Raw genomic sequence first — 20,656 nt, forward strand, 5'->3', positions numbered from 1 at the left:
ATCTGTGCGTGTTTCCGTCTCTGACAATCTAATAATACGTCCAAAATTGTTGTTTTGTTTACTTTTTTTTACACGACAGATGGCCATAGAGCTATACTCTTTGAAAGTCACTATACTATACTATACTCTATAAAGTTAAAGTTTTCAGCTGTCGGAAAATGAAAAATGCCGTGTCAACTGAAAATGATTGACTTTTTTCCACACTTGTCTTGCTGTAATGATTTGTTTTGTTACCACTCGAGGGGAAGATATCTGGCAAAATGGGCACCCCATCCTCGTCAATTTAGGAATCTGAAGAAGCCGAATTCGTTAATGAACCATTGAGGGGCGCCGGGGAAACCACTGGTTCGAATTAGCGTTCCGAGCCCCGGTATTGGTCGCCGTGTGATCTTGAACGTCCCATGGGGATTTAGGAGACAGTTCACAGAGAAACCCCAGCGCTTTCGGATCCTAGTCCCGCCGAAGACCCGGACCACACTTTCTCGGACCTTCGGCCACAGAAGACGGCTGTCGCTCGAACTTTCCGCGAAAACGACAAACTTGCAGGAAGATTCGTTCGGAGGGAATTCATCCTGGGAAGGAGACCAAGATGGCTGCCCGAACAGTTCTGACGATTTTGGTCGCCTTGGCGGTGATTTCTGCAACTCAGGTAAGGTTTGAAAACTTTTGTTGAAAATTATCTTCTGTCCAGTGGACATGGTGGTTTCGTGTGGTTCTATCAATTTGCGATGTTTTGTCTTCGCCACATGTCTCTTTGTAAGTCGACAAGATTAAGGGCAACAAGGACTAAAAGGATTTCCCGCCCAAAACCGTAACGTTTGCCAAGAAATAGGAGATTTTACCACTGCTTGGCATTTGGTCATTTTTCCGGTTTTTATCTGCACCGTGGGAGATCTTGCTTTGGATCAGACAGTCAGTGAGAGTTCTCTGCTTTCCACCCAAAAAAAAATCGTTGTAGAAATGAATTGAATAATGGTTTTGACTGGAAAACCACTCGAAAAGAAGCCATGTACAGACTACAAATGTTATAAGCTCGGTTATTGGTTGCGGGTTGTCTTTTGATAGGAAATAAGAAAAATGCAAACGAAAATTTGACAGTAGATCCTCAGAATTTTTTCTAGTTCCTTCGCAATTTTAGTACTTTTTTTTCACCGGCTTGTGATATATCTAATTTCATTTCACTATGGTGCTTTCCTCGGGCCGCTTTCCTCCTCCCTGAGAATTGTTGTTTTGTCCCCTGTCAGCATGGCTGGAGTTACAGAGTCTGTAGTTCATTAGAGCTACCATCTTGATTAGTTAACGTCCGCTTCCAACCAGACATTGTTGTTGTAGTACAGAACCGACAGATCAAGTGATCTGTGAACTATATAACAAGGACGATGCCGCGGCTATACTCAGAGCAACAAGTATGTGACTGCCGTCTCAATTCCTAGTTTGTGAAGTCCTATCTCCTAAAACACCTTTCAATAAACTGCAAATTAACAACAGATCGGTTAAACCTTAGAAACCTAACGGTCTAAAAACATTGTCAATTGAGCTGGCAAAACAAACATTACTCGGACCGCTTTCTCCCACATACTTCCGACATAATTGGACAGTAAATTTGAGGAACTGTGATAACTTCTTCCCCTCACTCAAGGGTCGTGGGAAAAGATAGGGATAGATCTATGTTCTTCCGAAGGTTCTTCCTTCTCACTGCACTTGGGGCACGGGTGGAACACTGTAGGGTTTGTTCACAATAATGTTTTGTTGTTGTTTTGTATGTAGCCTCTTAGTACTACTGTCTGTATAGCTATTAGTTGTTATTAATTGCCATACATTGTACCCTGTGCGATTGTTGAGCAATAAATTCATTCATTCATTCATTCATTCTGTTGTGTTATTTTCGCCGATTTTTTTTTTTTATAATTCAGATATTGCGTAAAACGTAAAAAGTATGACTTAGAAGACATTAAAATTCACAAAACATAAGGAAATTCGTTACTTATCTCTGAATTTCGTTATCTTTTCGAACTCCGCAGTGCCGTACCGTTGCCGTACAGTGCAGTGAGATACTGTACCACTTTCTGAATCGGCTCCGTTTTTCATTCTCACCTATCTAATCAACGACCTTGTTTTTGGACCTCGCCCTATTTTGTGATGTGCCCAAGCCCTTTTTCCACCTAGATAAGTTCATCCTTGATATAGTTCTAGGTCATTGTAATGTCATATTTTAACGGGCAACAGACCAGAACTGCTTTGCGCTTGGATCTTATCCAATATATCAAGATTACGTGGTCTAGTCCCTTATTGTCTGGAACATGTTTGCAACACCGGGTGAAGCGATGCTGTTAGCCTCAACCAGGCCTCCCTACGGGGGTGCAGGGATCGTAGAATTCGGCAAAAATATCGGGAAATCGGCCAGGGAAGTCAGTCTGTGCCAAGGTTCTTGTCAGCAAAACTCCCCTGGCATGCCTGGCAAATTATTCTCTCTATGATAGCCAGCGTCAGTCTGGTAAAGACTATTAAGCTGTAGCCTGTATGCCAGACCCCCGATATCAAGAATATCTAAACTGAGGGGGTTGTTGTAGAATTTCCCTAATGGCATGTTGGCTTTAGAGCCGAGGAGTTGGCTTGCGTACGCCCTAGAAACAGTCTGGCATCCAGGCTTCCTTCGTCTTGGGTAGAAACATGTCCCGCTTCCAGAACTAGTCTCCAAGCAGACGTGTCAGCTGGATCACAAAAGAGAAGAATTAAATCAAGAGTTTGGCCAAATAGGGACAAATAATTTGCCATGGCATCTCAATCAGTTTTTTGTAGTGACTTAACTTCTACTAGGCTTTTATTCCTAACTTGTTCAAAGTTCCCTATTTATATACTACTCAGCCAGGCCGGAGTCTGGTAGAGTCAACACCCTAACCCGAGTCTATATACCAGCTAGAAACACGGAACAGCACTTTCCCCGCTAGACGTCATACTGTACGACTGAAATGTATATGAAAGTAGCCTGGTTACCAAACCCCAGCCCGATCTCAAGTATCGCCCGATCTCGAGTATCTATCGCACGAAAGATATTTGAGGTTGGGGTATGGTATCCAGGCTACAGCTAGCGTCTCTCAGGGTCTATCTCACGGAGGTCTGTGTAAAATTTTCTTGGCGCCAACGCGCTGCTCTACACGTAGGCTCTGGAAGTAGTCTGACACCCAGGCTAGTGAGGCTGTTGTTCGTTAATGTTTTGTCGACTTGCAGAAACCGCGAGTGGTCTTGATGAGCGCAGCTGGAAGTTGCGGAAGATGACAGGGTCCACTTTACTGATGAGATGCTTCAAATCTGCGGGGAAGCAAAAATGTGCTTACTCAAATGAGGGGGGGGGGGGGCATCAAGATGTAGATCGGACAGTGTTTGTGATAATTGTGTAGAGTAGTCTGTTTTCTGTTTCTGTTTTCCGGCTGGAAAGATAGGCTGTCATTGTCAGTAAAAAATGTCTAAAGGTGCTTATGTATGTACTTGTGCCGGAAAACAACCCCAGTATGGCCTACGTCACATTTCCTACGCGGGGCCCGGCCGGGCTGTTTATGGAAACGAAAAATTAGATTTTATGCCAATAAATATGCACAAGGCATGCCGTTGAATCGTTTTTGGCCTGTTTTGTGTTTTTGTTGTCTTTTTAAAAATATTTATCGTTCCCAAAAGCTGCCCGGCCGGGCCCCTTTGAGGAACCTTAACCTTAGGCCTACGGCCCATTTCCGGGGCCCGGCCGGGCAGCTTTTGGGAACGAAAAGTATGATATAAACGTCTTCAAAAGACACCAAACTATACAGGACGTAAAGAGAATAGTCGGGGGCATTATTTGTGTACGTATACATTTCTAGTTTTCTTTTCCACAAACAGCCCGGTCGGGCCCCTGTTTGGAAATGTGACGAAGCCTGCCCGTGGTTTCCAGGCTCACTAGACCCAGTCCCGAGGAATCTCTACAGCGGTGATCTCTGACGGCCTCCCGCCGGCGGCATGCATGTTGGTCCTAATTCAGAGAGTCTGATTTTAAAACGAGAAGGCGGGATGCCTACAAAATATGGTCTGACAAACTGCTAACATCTAGTTTGTAAGTAGTGTCGGAATAGAGTTTTAAAAGCCTGGGAAGTGGCTAGCTGAAAGTTGCTGCCATAGTTGATATCTAATCTTTTGGGTCACTGAGAATACCTTCGGTACTTTCACTCTGTCTGAGTTTAAACTGATGCAAAAGTCCAGGTCTTTCCGGTTCTCCTGAATCCTGGAAGTCATCCAGAGTAGTTTTAGCCATTAGAAGGTACATTAGACGGATCTTACAAATTGGCCCACCAAATTGGTTCACCAAACCAGTTGCATATGGAGGAGAGTACCGCGGCCGCCACCAACAATTTTTGGGTAGACAGTACTAGACACTTACTTATTTTGGGGCAGACACTTACTTTTTCGGGGGTGGGGGAGAGAGGGACACTTACTTTTTTTGGCAGATACTTACTTTTTGTGTCTGCCGCCCAAAACGCACACTTTGCTGCTGTGTCAGTCAAGAACCTAAGGTTGGTATCTCACTGCACTTGGGGCACCAGTGCGGCACTGCGGGGTTCGAAAGTTTGCTCAATGAATTCCAAAGATAAAGAAAGAATTTTCGTACGTTTTTCGTATTTTGTTGTCTTCCACGTCATACTTTTACGTATTACGCAATATCTGAATGATGACAAATCGTTGAAAATAACACAGCAGTGCCGCAGTGAACGAACCCCGCAGTGCCGCTCCGGTGCCCCAAGTGCAGTGCGATTCCACCTGCGTACTTTGCTGCTGTGTGAGCCGAGAACCTAATCTCCACATCACTCCTATTCTCAGAAACACTTGGAATTTCTCAGAGGGCATATTTGACCTTGACCTACTAAATCTGAATTGGATCAAAATATAAACTTTAAAAGATGCCAACTTCATTGTAGATCATTTCTGATATCTGGAAACGACGGCACCCGTCATGGGTCGCCTTACCATAAACCAAGACCATTGTGTGCGAATGAAATGGAAAAGAAATTGAAATATTTCTTCTGACAGAAGTTCTGTGCACTTTGTCGCGGAGCCTCTTTAATTCATAAACTACTGTAACTCTTGTATTGTAATAACACGGCACGTGTTCAATATTTATAAACAATAAATTATTCTTATTTTGTGTAACGCAAACACTGCTATAACTGGGCGATAAGTTGGGCGGGGCACTACTAGTATACCGCGACTTAATCAGGATACCTCTATCACTTTCTATCATTTCTAAGTCGAAAGTCACCACTGCCCTTGTTAGTACCAAACACCGAAAGTTTAATACCTTCCAGAAATTAAAAGTTCACCCACCGCGTTACCACAGGTGATTTCTATTTCAGCAATTCCGCAAACTTGACCTTCCCCCGGGTTAACAATGTCATTTCACTCAACTTGACCTTCTCTTTAACAAGGTCATTTCTGCGCAATGTCAATGACCTTTAATGCATTACCTAGTCTAGAGTCTACTTCGCTGCATGCCGTTTCAGACGGCAAATTTGCAGGAGACAACAGGCAACAAGGGAGAAGTATGTGAATTAAGTGGTTTTGTAACCTGGAATTCAAGATGGAGTCCAGGTTCTACACAATCACTGGCGGATCCAGAAATTTGCTAAGGGGGGGCGCGCACCATGACGCGGCCGAAGGCCGCGGCCGCGCAGCGCAAGCTGCGCGGGGGGAGAGCACGAGAGGGGGGTTCCCCCTCTCGTTGGGGGGGTATGGGGGGCCTCCCCCAGAAAATTTTTAAGAAATAGAGGCTCTCTGGTGCATTTTAGAGCCATCTCTGAGCAAATTTGAGAAGCAAACTAACACTAACTTTTTGTCATGTCTGTGGCTGTCTAGTTCACGTTAGGGACATTTTTTTTTTACTATTTTTAGCAACTACCACTGAGGGCAAACCTAACAAACCTATAAACGAAGGCTAGTTCCTCCTTGTTAATATTCATGGATGACGCCACGCTATACAAACAATATCGCAAATTATTTGTACCTGGCTGACGATTTGCCCTTCACCGCGAAGCGGCTCACGCTCCTATAAAATCGCATAGAAATCTCGTGGGATCTGAGCGGCTTGCCGGAGACGATTTTGAAAGTGTGTTACGCATTTGAAATTGCATATATCTCGGACTCTTTTTGCTTCTGCGGTGGCAATTGATGACGATTAATCGGGGGAAAATGACAACAAAAACGTCAGCACGGTCATTGCGGCGACTGATCAGAACTGGAGTGGGGAGAGGGGTGTCGGCGCACGACGCCAATTTTCCTAAGGCGGGGTCGATCGGTTGCGTCTCTCTGATGACGGACGATAGAAATCACCAGTTTATCAAAAATAATTAAATTCCGCTGATTTTCTGGAGATCTTACAAAATTTTCACGCTCTTTCTATATCTTCGAGCGCCGATTTTGGCTTTAATACAGCGACCCACCAGTTTCATGGGGAGAAATTGATGCGGCCGCGCCCCGGGCCTTTACCGTAAGTTTACGTGACTCGAAAGACCCAATATTAATTGCAAACTGCAAGTTTCTCTAAATAATTACCAGAAAATCTCCTCTCAAATAAGCGAGTTAGTTTTATAACGTTGTCAATATTCTTGGCATAACTTCCGAAGACCCCTAGTAGCCTGGGTTTATCTTGCTCATTTTTTTTTTTGCCAGCTGAAGGGGGAGGCGCGCGCCTGGCGCGCCTCCCCCTGGATCCGCGCGTGAAAAAGATCTAGATCCTCGGTACCAAACTCAACATATTGCCAAGGAAAATTTGCCCAGGACCTACTCTCCAAGCAGAGGTTAGGCCCCGGCTGTCTTTTTTTTACGTTTCTTAGTCGTTTTTATCGGGCTTTCTATTTTGTATTGTTTCTTGAAGTCCGCCAGCCAATACAAGATACAATGCAAAATAGAAAGCCCGATAAAAACGACTAAAAAATGTTTAAAAGAACAGCCGGAGCCTAACCTCTGCTTGGAGAGAACCCAGCACCCCCCTTCCCCTGGAAGGCCCCCTTGGGCTGTTAATTGAATTCAGGCAGACAAAATCACAGGGGTGGGCCTAGGCTGGGATAAAACTGCCGAGGAAGTGTAGTCTAGGATCGTCTAGATCCTTGTTGCCTGACTGTTGTGAGAATTCAGGCTCGACACAGACCAGCTCCTCAGCTGTAGTACCAAAATACGTACCGCACGGACCTCCTTCCTCTGGTTAGACCCTGGAATAGGAAAACTTTCCACGAGAGTATGTTGGCCTTAGAGCCGACTCGGCTGGACCATGACACCATTCACACTTTAAAAAACGAGGCCCTGGAAACAGTCTGGCATCCAGGAGGGAGACTAGGTTAAGAGATCAAGCGTAACAGGTTCTAAAACTACGGAACTTTGCCCCCCTCCCCCCAAGTAAGTCAACAGGTTTCCGGAAAGGTTCAGACCTTGACACCTGCTTCGTATTGTCTGAAAGACGACACGATATCAACGTCATTGACCTTGAACCGACCCTTTTGACCTTGAATTCGTGACTGATGACGCAGGCTTAAGGACGAACATCACATGCACTTGTCAGACCGCATAACGTTATCTTCAGTGTGGCATTTTTCTTATATACGGAACAGCACTATCCCCGCTAGACGTCATACTGTACGACTGAAATGTATATGAAAGTAGCCTGGATACCAGACCCCAGCCCAATCTCAAATATATCTATCGACCACACGATGGATATTTTTGAGATCGGGCTGAGGTCTTGTATCCAGGATAATATAAAAGTAACTTCGTGGAAATGACAGTTAGTACAGAAAGTACAAGAAAAGGAAAGTTCAAAGGAGGGTGCCTGTTATCTTATTTAAGTAGGCCACCAAGGAATATGTATTTCGTTCGGATGTCATTCTGGAATTTCCACACGTTCATCTACTGTTTGGTTTGTATGAATACATCTACATCTACATTGTGGTAACCCCCAAATAGCCCCGCGTGGGGCATCGTGGGGGGGGGGGGGGGGGAGCTGACGCTCCCAGGTTAGGGCGGGCAGGCCGCCTGCCTGACACGGAAAATAATACATTATCCCTTTGCTAATTTAAGGCAATCTAATTAATATTAAATAGTGAAGTTTATTTGCAAGTTCTTGCCCGAGGGCTAATTGCAACATGAAGCATACAGAAGATATAGTAAACATACATAAAGTAATTTGGTATAGATAACAATGGTGACAAGTGTAAACAAGTGACTATTCTAACAATGATATTGACTGCTGAGAGCTACAATCTACGCATTTGGGGTTTGATTTCTTTTCTGGAAGCAGTGGAAGACGAAGTACCCCACATTTTCTATGATGAGTGGGTTATGTGACGTCAACAGCTTTATAGTTTTGTTTTCGTCTGTAAGCGTTTCGAAATTTTTGTGTGTTTTGCAAACCTCTTCAAATAACTCCTTTCTTTCCTGGTCATTGGAGAGGCAGTTAGAGAAAAAATGTATTTCGTCTTCCAACGGTTTTGCAATACAATGGTTACAGGTTCTTTCGCCCACAGGTAGCTTTTTGTACCGCCCTCTCTCAATTTCAAGGGGGTGAGCGCTAATTCTAAGTTTGCACATTGCCGATCTGACTTCGAAATTATCTAGTGACGTTAAATAAGTTTCCATTGAGTATCCCTTCTTTAGTTTCTTAAAGAATGTTAACTTACCATTATCTATAGATAGTCTATGAGAAAATGTCTGGATATATATATCTTCCAACCTTTTTCTTAACAATGTACATATATGCTTATTAGAGGATTCAAAGTGGAAATATTATGGATGCAGAGAAGGCCACAGAAGATGCCGACTCTTCCTAATTGATCATGACAACGTTTTTCTTTTTTTTTCTGCGCAAATATGATTGATCTGATAAGCCCGACCATTTGGTAAGAGTTATTGTCCCACTCTCACCGAGCCAAGCGTTCCTTACATTCTTCAGCTAGCTCCAGATCAAAGATAAAGGATGGGCGACTTTCTCCTAGCCTACTTCACAGACTTCTGGAAAGGCGGTGTTCATTATTGTTATTCCTATTTTTTTCTGTGGTTCGCAAAACTGAAGTCTATTCTACATTCCCAGGTCCTCGACAACTTCGTTTCATGCCCCTTTGCAACGGCACATTATTCCATCCTGCTTAGAGTAAAAAAAGTGCATCATTTCCTTGTATTTAAAACCACTGGATTTATATGCTCAAGCCGGGAACATCTGTTTATCAATTAGAAGACCGGCTAAACTGGAAAACCACCCTACGTGGCCGAAAGGATCTACTATCTGCTATATTCAGCCGTTTTCATCCTACCATCGACTATTCGCTCGCTCACAGGAATGTTTTAATTAGACGCGTGTCACTCTCAATCCCTCTGTAAAACTTCGGGTCTTCTCGTTTTTCATTTGGGCCACACCACAGAACGGAAATTCGTTCCAGAAGTCCGAAATCCACGGAGTGGGTACCCTATATACTGATAGGACGTGTACACAAACAAATCGTTCACAGTGGCTCCTGTGGAGTAATGAGGTTGTTGGACACAGAAACACAGACTGAAAACAGATTGTAGTACTAATAAATGCGCGTAATAAGTTTCTACAGAAGTAGGAGTAAAGTTGGTCAGTAGGTCAGTTGGTTGCATGGCTGGTTTATGAAGTACTAAAGTATGCGTTCTTTGTGAATAGTATGATTTGAAGAGGCAATGGGGGCTGGCCGTTTTAAGCTTTGTGACAATTTACAATTACAAAGACATAAAACTTTCAAAAGACTTCGTATCGTAACTTTTGTAAGAAGGAAGTTAATTAAGACAGGATGTCAGATTGTTTCTAACAGGTCAGCCCTAAGGCTCTAGGGCCAACGTGCCCCAAGAACATGTTACCCCTCACCCCGCCTTCTAATTCTTTATCAAGGGTCTATCAATAGAGTCAAACTCAGAACTTAATGTGGTAAATTTCCTTGGAAGCATGTTGGCTTACAGCCTAGGATCTGACCTGTGTAGACCCTGGAAACAGTCTTGCGTCCAGGCTAGATGTAGGTCAAGTTAGCGTCAGAGCTATCTCTAATCCATGGTCTCTGTACCGCCTCCAGTGCTTTTGATGTCTCAAACTCTTCCCAGATATAAATGAAGCAAAATGGAACAAAAATGTCAATTAGCCTTCCAGAAATATATGTTCTTTTTAGATCGGAAATAGCACATCTTTTTAAGGCTCTCTATATAATCAAATTTAAAAATAGATATATCTCATTTGTATCTTACCAAGTAGATAGAGGAGAAATGCTTTTTCTTGTGGTTCATACAAAAGAATGGCATTCGCGGTAACTTTGATCGTCTGACATTTTCCATGTTTGTTTTCCAGGCCATGCCCACATGTAGCAGCAGCACGACGTGTTCCAAGGACCAGTTCTGTCTGCGGGGGTCATGTCAGGTAATCAGGAACACTCGTCTGGTTATCAGGCGATGTGTTATCTTTCTGCTTGTCTGATCAAGGAGAAAGTCTGATACTAGTGCTTGCTGAGATTTGTTAAAGATGGTCTCAAGTGTTGGGAAGCCATTTTTCAATATATAATTGGGCATACGATGTTGCATGTTTGGCGCAAGTCAAGAACTATTTTGCAATTGCCTCCGTCCATGAAAAAAAACAAACAATTAATGCCCTCGACTATTCTTTTTACATCTTGTGTAGTTTGGTGTCTTTTATGTCGTACTTTCCGTTCCTGAAAGCTGCCCGGCCGGGCCCCGGTTTGGAATGTGCCTAATTCGAATGGTGGTAATTGGGGCACCGATGCGGCACTGTGGGGTTCGTTCAGTGCGGCATTATTGTGTTATTTTTGACGATTTTTGTATAATTCAAATATTGCGTAATACGCAAACTATGACTGAAAAGACAAAAAAATACAAAAAACGTAAGAAAATTCGTTCGTTATCTCTGAAATTCGTTGAGTCATCTACGAACACCCGTGTTGGTGCCCCAAGTGCAGTGAGATACCACCTTAACGCATAATTCTTAAGGCCCCCTCTCACTTGACGTGCGGCACGCTTGCGGCATTGCTGCGTTCGGAAGATGCTCAACGAATTTCAGAGATAAAGAACGAATTTTCTTACTTGTTGTATATTTTGTCGTCTTTTATGTTATACTTTTACGTATTGCGCAATATCTGAATCATAAAAAATCGAAGAAAATAACAAAACAGTGACGCAGTGAACGAACGCAGCAATGCCGCAAGCGTGCCGCGCGTCAAGTGAGAGGGGGCCTTAACGCCTCTCTCCTCTCCTCTCTTCCTGGTGACGTCAGACGATGCCGTGCGACAAAGACAGGGACTGCAAGTACCTGGACATGGGGGTGGAGGCGACCTGTGACACCAGCTCTCCACAAGGGGACAGCGCCGGGCACTGCGTACAGATGAGCAGTGAAGTTGTACGTAATAGATTCCCAGAGTTCTCACCAGGCCTGATTTTTCACAGCATAGGGGTATCCGGTACCGCAGAGCCACGTGGTACACAATATATTATGAGCATTTTCAGGGGTCTGGGGGGAATCCTCCTAAAAATGTTTTAATTTTAACTCCATGAAACACTGTTACCTGCATTTTGAGGGCCAAATATAGGGAAAAATAGCAATTTATATTTTACCTTTGTTACAAAACTACTAGTTGAAACACAGCATAGGGACCCAAATCGCAGCATATGCTGAAAAAGGCCTGGCGAAAACAAAGATGAGCAGTGACGTTGTACGTAATAGAATTCACTTTATTGTTTATTAGCCTGATTAAATCTCGCTTATAGCAGCCCGCCCGACATCCGCCGGTCTCCTAAAAGCGTCTGCGGGGAGGGGCCAGTTACAGTACCGGACAGCAGAGTTTGTGTTACATAGATTAATTGTTTATAACCAGATCATTGACGTCTGTTTTTGGCGACGTCTCAGGGGCGAGCCAAATGGAATAGTATTGTGTTCAGTCTGCAAAAGTTCTAGAAATTGTACAGGAATGTGTCCACGGGAATGCTGGTCTATAGGAATGTTTGGAATTCCAAGCGGAACACCAAAATAGATAAAACAATCACACCATAAAAGCAAGTGGGAGGTTACTGTGGTGTGGTTGTAGAGATGTTGTGCTGTAATGACCTGAACTGCTGTGTTTAGATACACCATGGCTGGAAATAGCTTACCGTCTATAGTATCTTTCACGGCGATGAAAATAAATAGCGATGTTAAGGATAGATATATAATGAAGTTCAGCACAGTGCAATGGTGATGATGATGATGGCAATGTGGCCTATAACAATACGTTTTTCCCATTACAGAAGACATCGCCACCGGGTCCTGTTCCATCCTCGGTGTCGTACCCGTCATCTTATCCGTCCCCGTACCCATCGCCTTACCCGTCCCCGTACCCATCGCCTTACCCGTATCCGTACCCATCCCCATCGCCGTCGCCAGTACCCTCACCCGTGTCATATCCGTCCCCATATCCATACCCTTCCCCGTCGCCAGTGTCCTCACCAGTGCCGTATCCGTATCCGTCACCAGTGTCCTCGCCGGTGTCGTATCCGTCCCCGGTGCCCTCCCCGGTGTCGTATCCGTCCCCGTATCCATACCCTTCACCGTCACCAGTGCCCTCGCCGGTCTCGTATCCATCCCCGTATCCATATCCTTCCCCGTCGCCCTCGCCGGTGTCGTATCCGTCCCCGTATCCGTATCCTTCCCCGTCGCCAGTGTCGTATCCGTCACCAGTGCCGTCACCAGTGTCGTATCCGTATCCTTCCCCGTCGCCAGTGCCGTATCCGTATCCGTCGCCATCACCAGTGGTGTCACCGGTGTCGTATCCGTATCCAGTGCCATCACCTAGTACTTCGGTAAGTATACTAAGTAGTTGTATAACAGATCGCCATAGTGGTAGCAGTGGCCGAAAAAGGATGATCATAGTTTTATAAGATCACGTGCTGTGAGTAGTGGGTTATTCTACCAGAAGAAGGTGAAACACGCACAAGAGGAAAGTCTACAGTGTTAGGCCTTTCTGAGACATCTGGGTGTCTTTTGCCAGCACAAATGCATTTTAGACCTACATGTATAGGGCCACAGGAAGAATACCAAACTAATAGTGGATCTTACTTGTCAACGTTAAAACTAAGGGCAAAATCAACGATGTTGTCAAAACCAGTGACATTCAACGTTGCTGACATCTTATTATGTTTTTTTCAATCCCTCTTCAGGTAGGGAACACGGTGTACTGTAAGACCAGCGCGGAGTGTTCGTCCGGCACATCTTGTATCACCGCATACCATCTAGAGAGCACACCGCTCACGTACGGCTTCTGCGGGACGGGAAGAAGTCAGAATCCATACCCTTATCCGGCCCCTGCACCGCAGCCTGTACCAGCCCCAGCACCGTACCCCTACCCGTATCCTTCCCCGGTACCTTCCCCGGTCCCTGCACCGTATCCCTACCCGTACCCGTCCCCGGTACCGTCTCCTGTCCCAGCACCGGCACCGTACCCCTACCCGTATCCATCTCCAGTCCCTTCGCCGGTCCCGTCACCTTACCCCTACCCCTACCCGTCCCCGGTCCCAGCACCAGTGCCCGCCCCAGCACCGTACCCGTACCCATCACCAGTTCCTGCGCCGGCACCTTCGGTACGTACCCTTTGTATGCTAGTAGAAGCCGCTTAATTGCACACCCCATCTGCCAGCGTATTTCGTGCAATTATCCGCATGATGCAATAATGTGAAATTATCTAGCCAGACCCCCCTGGTTTGGGATTTGGGGATTCTGTGCAGTTAACAGAACTGTGCGGTAATTCGCTGTGCAATTAACTGGCTTCTACTGTAGTTAGTCATATATCCTTCAAGGTACAGTAGAAGCCAGTTAATTACACAACGGATTAAAGCACACTTCTGTTAATTTCATGGAATGCCAAAATCCCAACCGGTGCTGTCTAGCTGGATAATTTCGCATTGTTGCACCATCCAGATAATTGCACGAAATACGCTGGGAAATGGGTTGTGCAATTAAAGGGCTTCTACTGTATTTCCATTGGGGAAATGTTTTCTTGCATTATCTAGCACAAGGTAGAAGTTTCATTTCTCAGTTCTCTCAGGATGACTAAATCTTGACTAAATCATCACTATGACGGAATCTGTTCATCTTGTTTTCAGCAATGTTACAGCGATTCTGATTGCTCATCAGAAATGTACTGCGCCGGAGGAGCTTGTTACCCCATGCTGGCTCCTGTTACAGTACCAATCTCTTCTCCAGCTTCTTACCCTAGCTCGCTGCTGGTAGGTCCGCTGGTATAAAGGTCCTATGAATGCCTATAAACAGAAAAGAAAGACGTTTTACTCTTTCGAAGCTGCTGGCTGTAACATAGGATAGTCATCATGCATGTACCCCAAGCATGACCCCCCGCTGCAGACGCTTGACCTACGGACGAACACTTGACGTCACACGTCTTGTGGTCTTTTCCAACGCAATGTGATGACGTCAGAGAACGCAATATTCTGACGTTGAACTTATCACGTCACACGCCTTTTGGTTTTCTAGTGGAGATGCACTTTACGGGATTTTTTCTCCAACTACTGCTTGGACACAGCAATCGCAGCATTTTACATATAGGTCATTGTCAAAGAACATGCAACATGCTTGGTACAAAACAATGTACGGCAAGTTCTGTTCATTGTTGAAGTCACGGTTAGATGCATTTTGACTTACTTTTTACTTACAGAATGAATGGGTGGATCAGTTATATTGCGATTGTCATCATCATCTGGGATGAACCAGTAACCTGATACATCATCATCGTTACTCTAAGCATTGCCACCAATGTTCGGGACAAAATCAAAACTTACCACCTCTCATTCGTAGCCTTGGTGCTCACCCGCTAACCCATGTGCACCCGGAAGTACCTGCATCGGTGGGAGGTGTGTACCGCACGGGGGACCGGTACCGGTAGGCCCGGTGAGTTCTTCCACTACAGGGCAGGCAACGATGAGCTTATTCTCTTGGGGAAGCACAGCTTCTCTGCTGAACACTGTTCGATGACATCAACCTTTGCTGCCTCTGCTTCTAGTGCAGTGTGTTCTTCTAGTCCTATGTACTTTCGAAAGTTCTGTTAAATGGCTACTGTATTCGTCTTTGCCATGCATGTGGGTTCCTGACATTGTCATTGGTCTTCAACCTACTTCAGTAGTTTGTAGGTATGTCGGACGGGGATTCTCGATTCTTCAAAAGTGCTGTTTGTCCACTCAGCTGCCTGTAGCCTTTTCTTTCAGCAATACATCAAAATATGATCAAGCACCTGCTCCCTATTCTTTTCTTCACTCGTGCTTGGCTGCTGTTAAGGAATCGCACGACTTGACTAGTCATGCAAGAACGTTCCGTCAGTTCTACCTGCTATCTAGAAGAATAGCTGTACCATGCTTAGTTTCAGTACAAAAATCTACTCAGTACATGACGACATTTGTAAAGAAGTTGTAAAATGATCCGCATATACTTACTTTCTTATCGTCGATATAACCTCGGCAGAACCATGGCACAGTGTTTAACATTGGAATGTTTCCTCCATAGCCTCAGCCTCAGTGTTCATCCTATAACCCGTGCCCACCCGGGGGTATGTGTGTAGGCGGGAACTGTGTTCCTCTAGTGCCGGTAAGTGTGAAACAGCAAGGGTGAAAACACGAAGCTAGCTGACGGCTTCTCCATCAAAGACATTGCTTTTGTTTGCTTTTTAATTTCACTAGCTTGTCTCCACTCCTTAGCTGAAATACCTCACGTACACATTTTCCTTGGTCGTCAATAGATTGTTAACTGTTATAGTTTTTTGGCATCATTTATATCTCGCAAGCGTTACATGTCAGCATTGTACTGGTCAGCAAAGCTTCTCAGCAGTGCTTGTGACCGGTGGCTGAAATGTAGCAACGAACATAAAGCAACATCCATGATGATTTACTTGCTTTGTGTTCAAGTCGCGTAAGTGGCATGGCACTGTCGCTGATTGATGAAGCTTCAAACTCCAATTGTTAAGAAATTCCCGGCTGTTCGATCCGATATTGACTTGATGAAATACCTTTGTAGCCTCAGATGTTACTTCCTCATTACTGGACTTCAAGTGTTTACTTGGTTCTAATTGAACGTATTGCCATGCTGTAATTTATACTCTGATGATGACATCTCCTTCATAGCCATCTGAATGCACACCGTACCGTCCGTGCTCAGTCGGAAGTACCTGCATCGGTGGGAGGTGCGTACCGCACGGTGGGCCGGTACCGGTAGGCCCGGTGAGTTCTTTCACTACAGGGCAGGCAACGATGAGCTTATTCTCTTGGAAAAGCACAGCTTCTCTGCTGAACACTCTCCAATGGCGTCAACCTTTGCTGCCTCTGCTTCTAGTGCGGTATTTTTCTTGTCCTCTGCATATTCGAGAGCTCCGTTAAATGACCTTCTTTCTCACGGGTTCCTGGAGTTAGTTTTGGTTGTCAACGTGGTTTTGGTTGGTGTGAAGCTGTATAGGACAAAGATTACATATAGCTCATTTCTGCAAACATGCTGTTTTTATCCATTCTGCTTTATAGCATTTTCTTTCCGAAACACATAAATATAATAATTACAGTCACGAATAGCCGTTATCTACTCAGTACTCACCGACATTTGTAAAGAAGCTGTAAGATGATCCGCATACAACATCTGAATACTTTCTTATCGTCGATATAAGCTCGGTAGAACCATGGCACAGTGTTTAACATGGGAATGTTTCCTCCGTAGCCTCAGCCTCAGTGTTCATCCTATAACCCGTGCCCACCCGGGGGTATGTGTGTAGGCGGGAACTGTGTTCCTCTAGTGCCGGTAAGTGTGAAACAGCAAGGGTGAAAACACGAAGCAAGCTGACGGCTTCTCTAGCTCTGCCAAAGACATTGCTTCTTTGCTGAACTCAGCACCGGCCTGATAAATTCTATAGATTATGTCCCACTTCCTTACAGGTACACCTGACGTTCTATTAGCTTACCTGGTCGTCGATAGTTTACAGTCGTTGACACGTTGTTTGGTATCAATTCTTGCTTGCAACTGTTACAAGTCTTCGGCTTTATTGGCCATCAGAGCAACCCGGCAGTGCTAGTAATCGGTTGGTGAAATGTAGCAACGAACATAAAGCAACATCGATACACAGAAGATTCGTCTCTTTGCTTGCTTTGTTTTCAAGTAGCCTCAGTGGCAATGTCGTTGATTGGTGAAACTTCGTACACTCAGACTAAGAATCAGGCTATATGACTGCTGCTATTTGCTGCGACATTGACTTGATGAATTGCTTTTATGGATATGAACCACATATGTTGAGCCTTTTAACACTTCCTCATTATTGGACTTGACAAAGTTGGTTCTACTTGGAAGTATTTTCATGATGCAATATATACTCTGATGATGACATCTCCCCCATAGCCATCTGAATGCACACCGTACCGTCCGTGCTCAGCCGGAAGTACCTGCATCGGGGGGAGGTGCGTACCGCATGGGGGACCGGTACCGGTAGGCCCGGTAGGCCCGGTAAGTTACCGTACAGATCCAGAACGATGGACGAACTGACAACTTCGCTGGCCGACAAAGGCATGGCTTTTCAGCTGAACCATAGATCGCTTGACCTTGTATCCCCCGCTTATATTGGGAAGCCTCGCTGTTCTCTACATTCAACAGTACCACAAGTATGGCCTTGCCACCATTCGCTGCGAAACTGCCTTCGGGCTTAAACTCCCCGGAGCGCTAATATGAGATCGGCGGGTTGACTGCCTTGGGCCCCCGAACAAAACTCGCTAGCTGCCTGATCCCGGCTGGCCCCCAGGGTAAGGCAACAGAAACATATCGGAAAGTTGGTCATCTGTTATATGTATGTTTCACACAGGAGAATCTTAGCCTTCTCAGGCGCCTGAGATCCTGCTTTCCGAATACATGCGTGTGGTAAGTCGACATAATTGAGCGGAAAAATACTCTAACTTTCGTAAAAGCATCGCCACTACTGGAACAAAATAAACGCTACCTTTCCGACGTCTGTCTTCCACTGCTATTATACGTTTTCCCTAGGAGTGCTACCTTTTTTGCATCGATACATGAAACTAGATGGCTTTTCGCTATGTCAGCAATCCGGACGAGCAGACAACTTTGCTGGCCGACAAAGGCATGGCTTTCATGCTGAACCCTACGCCGCTTAACCGTGTATCCCCCCATGTTCTTCGTTTATACTTCAATTACAGTAACACTATGGTTCAATTCTTTGCATGATGATGATCATGTGAAATTAAAGAATACTTCAAGAACTTCATTATGAGGAAGAATCGTGTCATTGTCGATGGTTTACTTCTAAAATTAGAGTTTTCAACAATCGTTTCCACAGGTATTGGGAGTGAGGGGAGTTTTGTTGATCTACTTTTCAATTTGAACTTATCATGCACAGATGTTGCTATATTATTTTTTCTCGTCGTTAAACCAATGCTGGAAAAATTGTCTTGAAAATAAAGGAGGTAAGACCTTGACCGACGGACTAACGTCCAACTTGATAACACGACATGTTTGACTCCTATCCAGACGACATGTACAGATAGTTCACAGTGCGGGTCTGGTCAGTCCTGTAGCCAGGGTAAATGTGTGTCGTCACCAGCGCCGGCACCTTCGTCGGTGAGTTTCCGGATAGGGCGTTAACGGCACAAGTGCTTGCTTTGCTGCTTGCATCTAAATGGCATACTACCGGCAGACCTCAGCCGCACGTAATCTTCAAGCAGATCATGCTGTGGCACAAGATAGTATCATAAGCTTGGGGTGGAGTTTAGCCGGCAGAGGAGTTTCATTGACCACAGCTACTCTGGCGGCTAAACTCTTTCCCAAGCTTATGATACTATCTTATGCCACAGCAAGACCTGCTTGGAGATTAAGCTGCACGCACACGCAGGGCTTGCTCACACACGTGGCTTTGATCGTGGAACCTGGCGGTAGGGGTAAGGCCCTACCCGACAATACGACGTAATATTTTCACCTCCTGCGGCATTGTGACGACATGCACAAGGCGACGATGCTACACTGTAGTTGTCAAACTCTGCGTAGACTTTAGGTCCACGTTTGTGCTATAGAATGCTTCTTTAACAAGCAATCTGCACTTGCACTAACGCATGTAACCACTGGCGTTTAATCATGTAGTTCTACAACCCAATTTTATGTAAAAGATGATAATGATGAAATGTCCATGTTTTGGCAGAGTTACTGTTCATCTGATGCCGAATGCGGGTCCGGATATCGCTGTGAGAGGCCAGCCGGAGGCTCCTACGGCTACTGCGTCGGCGCAAGTGACTATACATACTACAAGGCCGGGAAGGGGGAGTTCCCAGAGAAGCAGCTAGCTGAAGAGACCGAGGAGGAAACAGTCGAGCAGATGAAAATAGATAAGGAAGAAGATTAATTACGTACTTCACGTATGCAGCTAGGGTAGTTATGTCCTTTTGAAGAAGATGATGTTGTATTCAACGTTAGTACCTATACTCAACATAATTATATATAACGTTGAGGTATTTTACATAACACGTCGTCATTCTTGCTGAATACATGTAGATGACTTTCTGACGATGATTGTATTAGCTTTGATTACAAGTGTGACATAGATATGGCAAAGCATTGTTTGAATCTAAATGAGGGGGTAGTGTTGCTTGGTATGTAGAAATGTGCTGTGTTACTACTAAATCATAGACCATTCTAGAAAACATGAACTTGTGCTTCGCAGAATAGTTTTCCGAGAACACACAGAGTTCAGTTCATAAGATCAGTATAGCCTATTCAAGCTTTTACATGATATCGACCTTAACACCAGCTTGCCAGAATTATAAAACGTATGAGAAAGGCACATACGGGGGTGGCAAATACCAAATGTCGTACTTGATATATAGGAGATTTAATAGGCGCTGTTGCAAGATATACGAGTATTTATATTTCCTCAGGTGCATAGCGCTAAAAAAATATCCATTTGGTGCCTTGCAGCGATATGTGTATAGTCAGTTTGATATAACGTTTCTTTCAGTTTTATATATCGTTAGGTTTCCTATAGTGGTATTGTGGTAGTGTGATAAGTACTTGTGCATAGAGTAGACATTGTCAATATTGCACAGGCACTCTTACTCGTTAAAATAGTTTAGTTTACTCTATTACGTATACATTTGTTATTATAAGTTTTTTTAAGTGTCAGGACTGAGATGATCACCAGAGGAGAGCTGGGATTGTGATATTTCATTTGCTGTGAATAAAAGCTAGGTTTTCAACAACTTTGCGCTTGTCTTACCTTGTACAGTCACACATCCATGTAGTACAACGAAAGCATCATCATTGATTGGGTTGATAGTGGTAAGAATAGATTAGAGTGACAGAACTATGCTTGTCATGAAAATAAAACGTTACTTTAGGTTATGTTTCCGTTAAGAAATATTGACTATATCTGGATCATCAGGACTACGGCAGCTGTGCTATAGGTAGGTTTTCGATTCGCATGTACAGGCGAATTGCATTGCGGGTAATATGTCAAAGGTGAGGTCCCTGAGACACATACAGGAACATATCTGGACATTGTTACGCAGATATCTAGACAGTAATCGGAACAAGGAGTTAGGGTGCTTCACTTTTGACATATTTAAAAATATG

General features: G+C 44.6%; 1 protein-coding gene across 10 annotated transcripts; it reads left to right on the forward strand.

Moving 5' to 3' along the window:
* Positions 1-343: 343 nt before the first annotated feature.
* Positions 344-20,284, forward strand: LOC118406788 (vegetative cell wall protein gp1-like). 10 transcript variants are annotated; one of them, XM_035807123.1, is made up of 13 exons: positions 344-649; positions 10,361-10,429; positions 11,297-11,419; positions 12,304-12,855; positions 13,213-13,632; positions 14,155-14,277; positions 14,861-14,953; positions 15,563-15,643; positions 16,177-16,272; positions 16,757-16,837; positions 17,429-17,533; positions 17,886-17,941; positions 19,230-19,367. In XM_035807123.1, coding segments are annotated over exons 1-13 (1,860 nt in total). In that variant the 5' UTR covers positions 344-589; the 3' UTR covers positions 19,231-19,367. The 10 variants fall into 10 exon arrangements, with proteins under 10 accessions (XP_035663016.1, XP_035663017.1, XP_035663011.1 ...); XM_035807124.1 differs by having other exon boundaries at positions 17,429-17,524; XM_035807118.1 differs by lacking the exon at positions 17,886-17,941 and adding an exon at positions 18,566-18,655 and having other exon boundaries at positions 346-649; positions 19,230-20,284.
* Positions 20,285-20,656: the final 372 nt, after the last annotated feature.

Source organism: Branchiostoma floridae, chromosome 19, assembly GCF_000003815.2.
Source record: "Branchiostoma floridae strain S238N-H82 chromosome 19, Bfl_VNyyK, whole genome shotgun sequence".
Taxonomy (NCBI): domain Eukaryota; kingdom Metazoa; phylum Chordata; class Leptocardii; order Amphioxiformes; family Branchiostomatidae; genus Branchiostoma; species Branchiostoma floridae.

Excerpts from the sequence above, each read along its gene's own strand:
- LOC118406788 (XM_035807118.1), top strand. The coding sequence starts at position 590 with ATGGCTGCCCGAACAGTTCTGACGATTTTGGTCGCCTTGGCGGTGATT. Across the intron at positions 650-10,360 it reads CGGTGATTTCTGCAACTCAG|GCCATGCCCACATGTAGCAG; the intron begins GTAAGGTTTGAA and ends TTTGTTTTCCAG. Across the intron at positions 11,420-12,303 it reads TACAGATGAGCAGTGAAGTT|AAGACATCGCCACCGGGTCC; the intron begins GTACGTAATAGA and ends TTCCCATTACAG.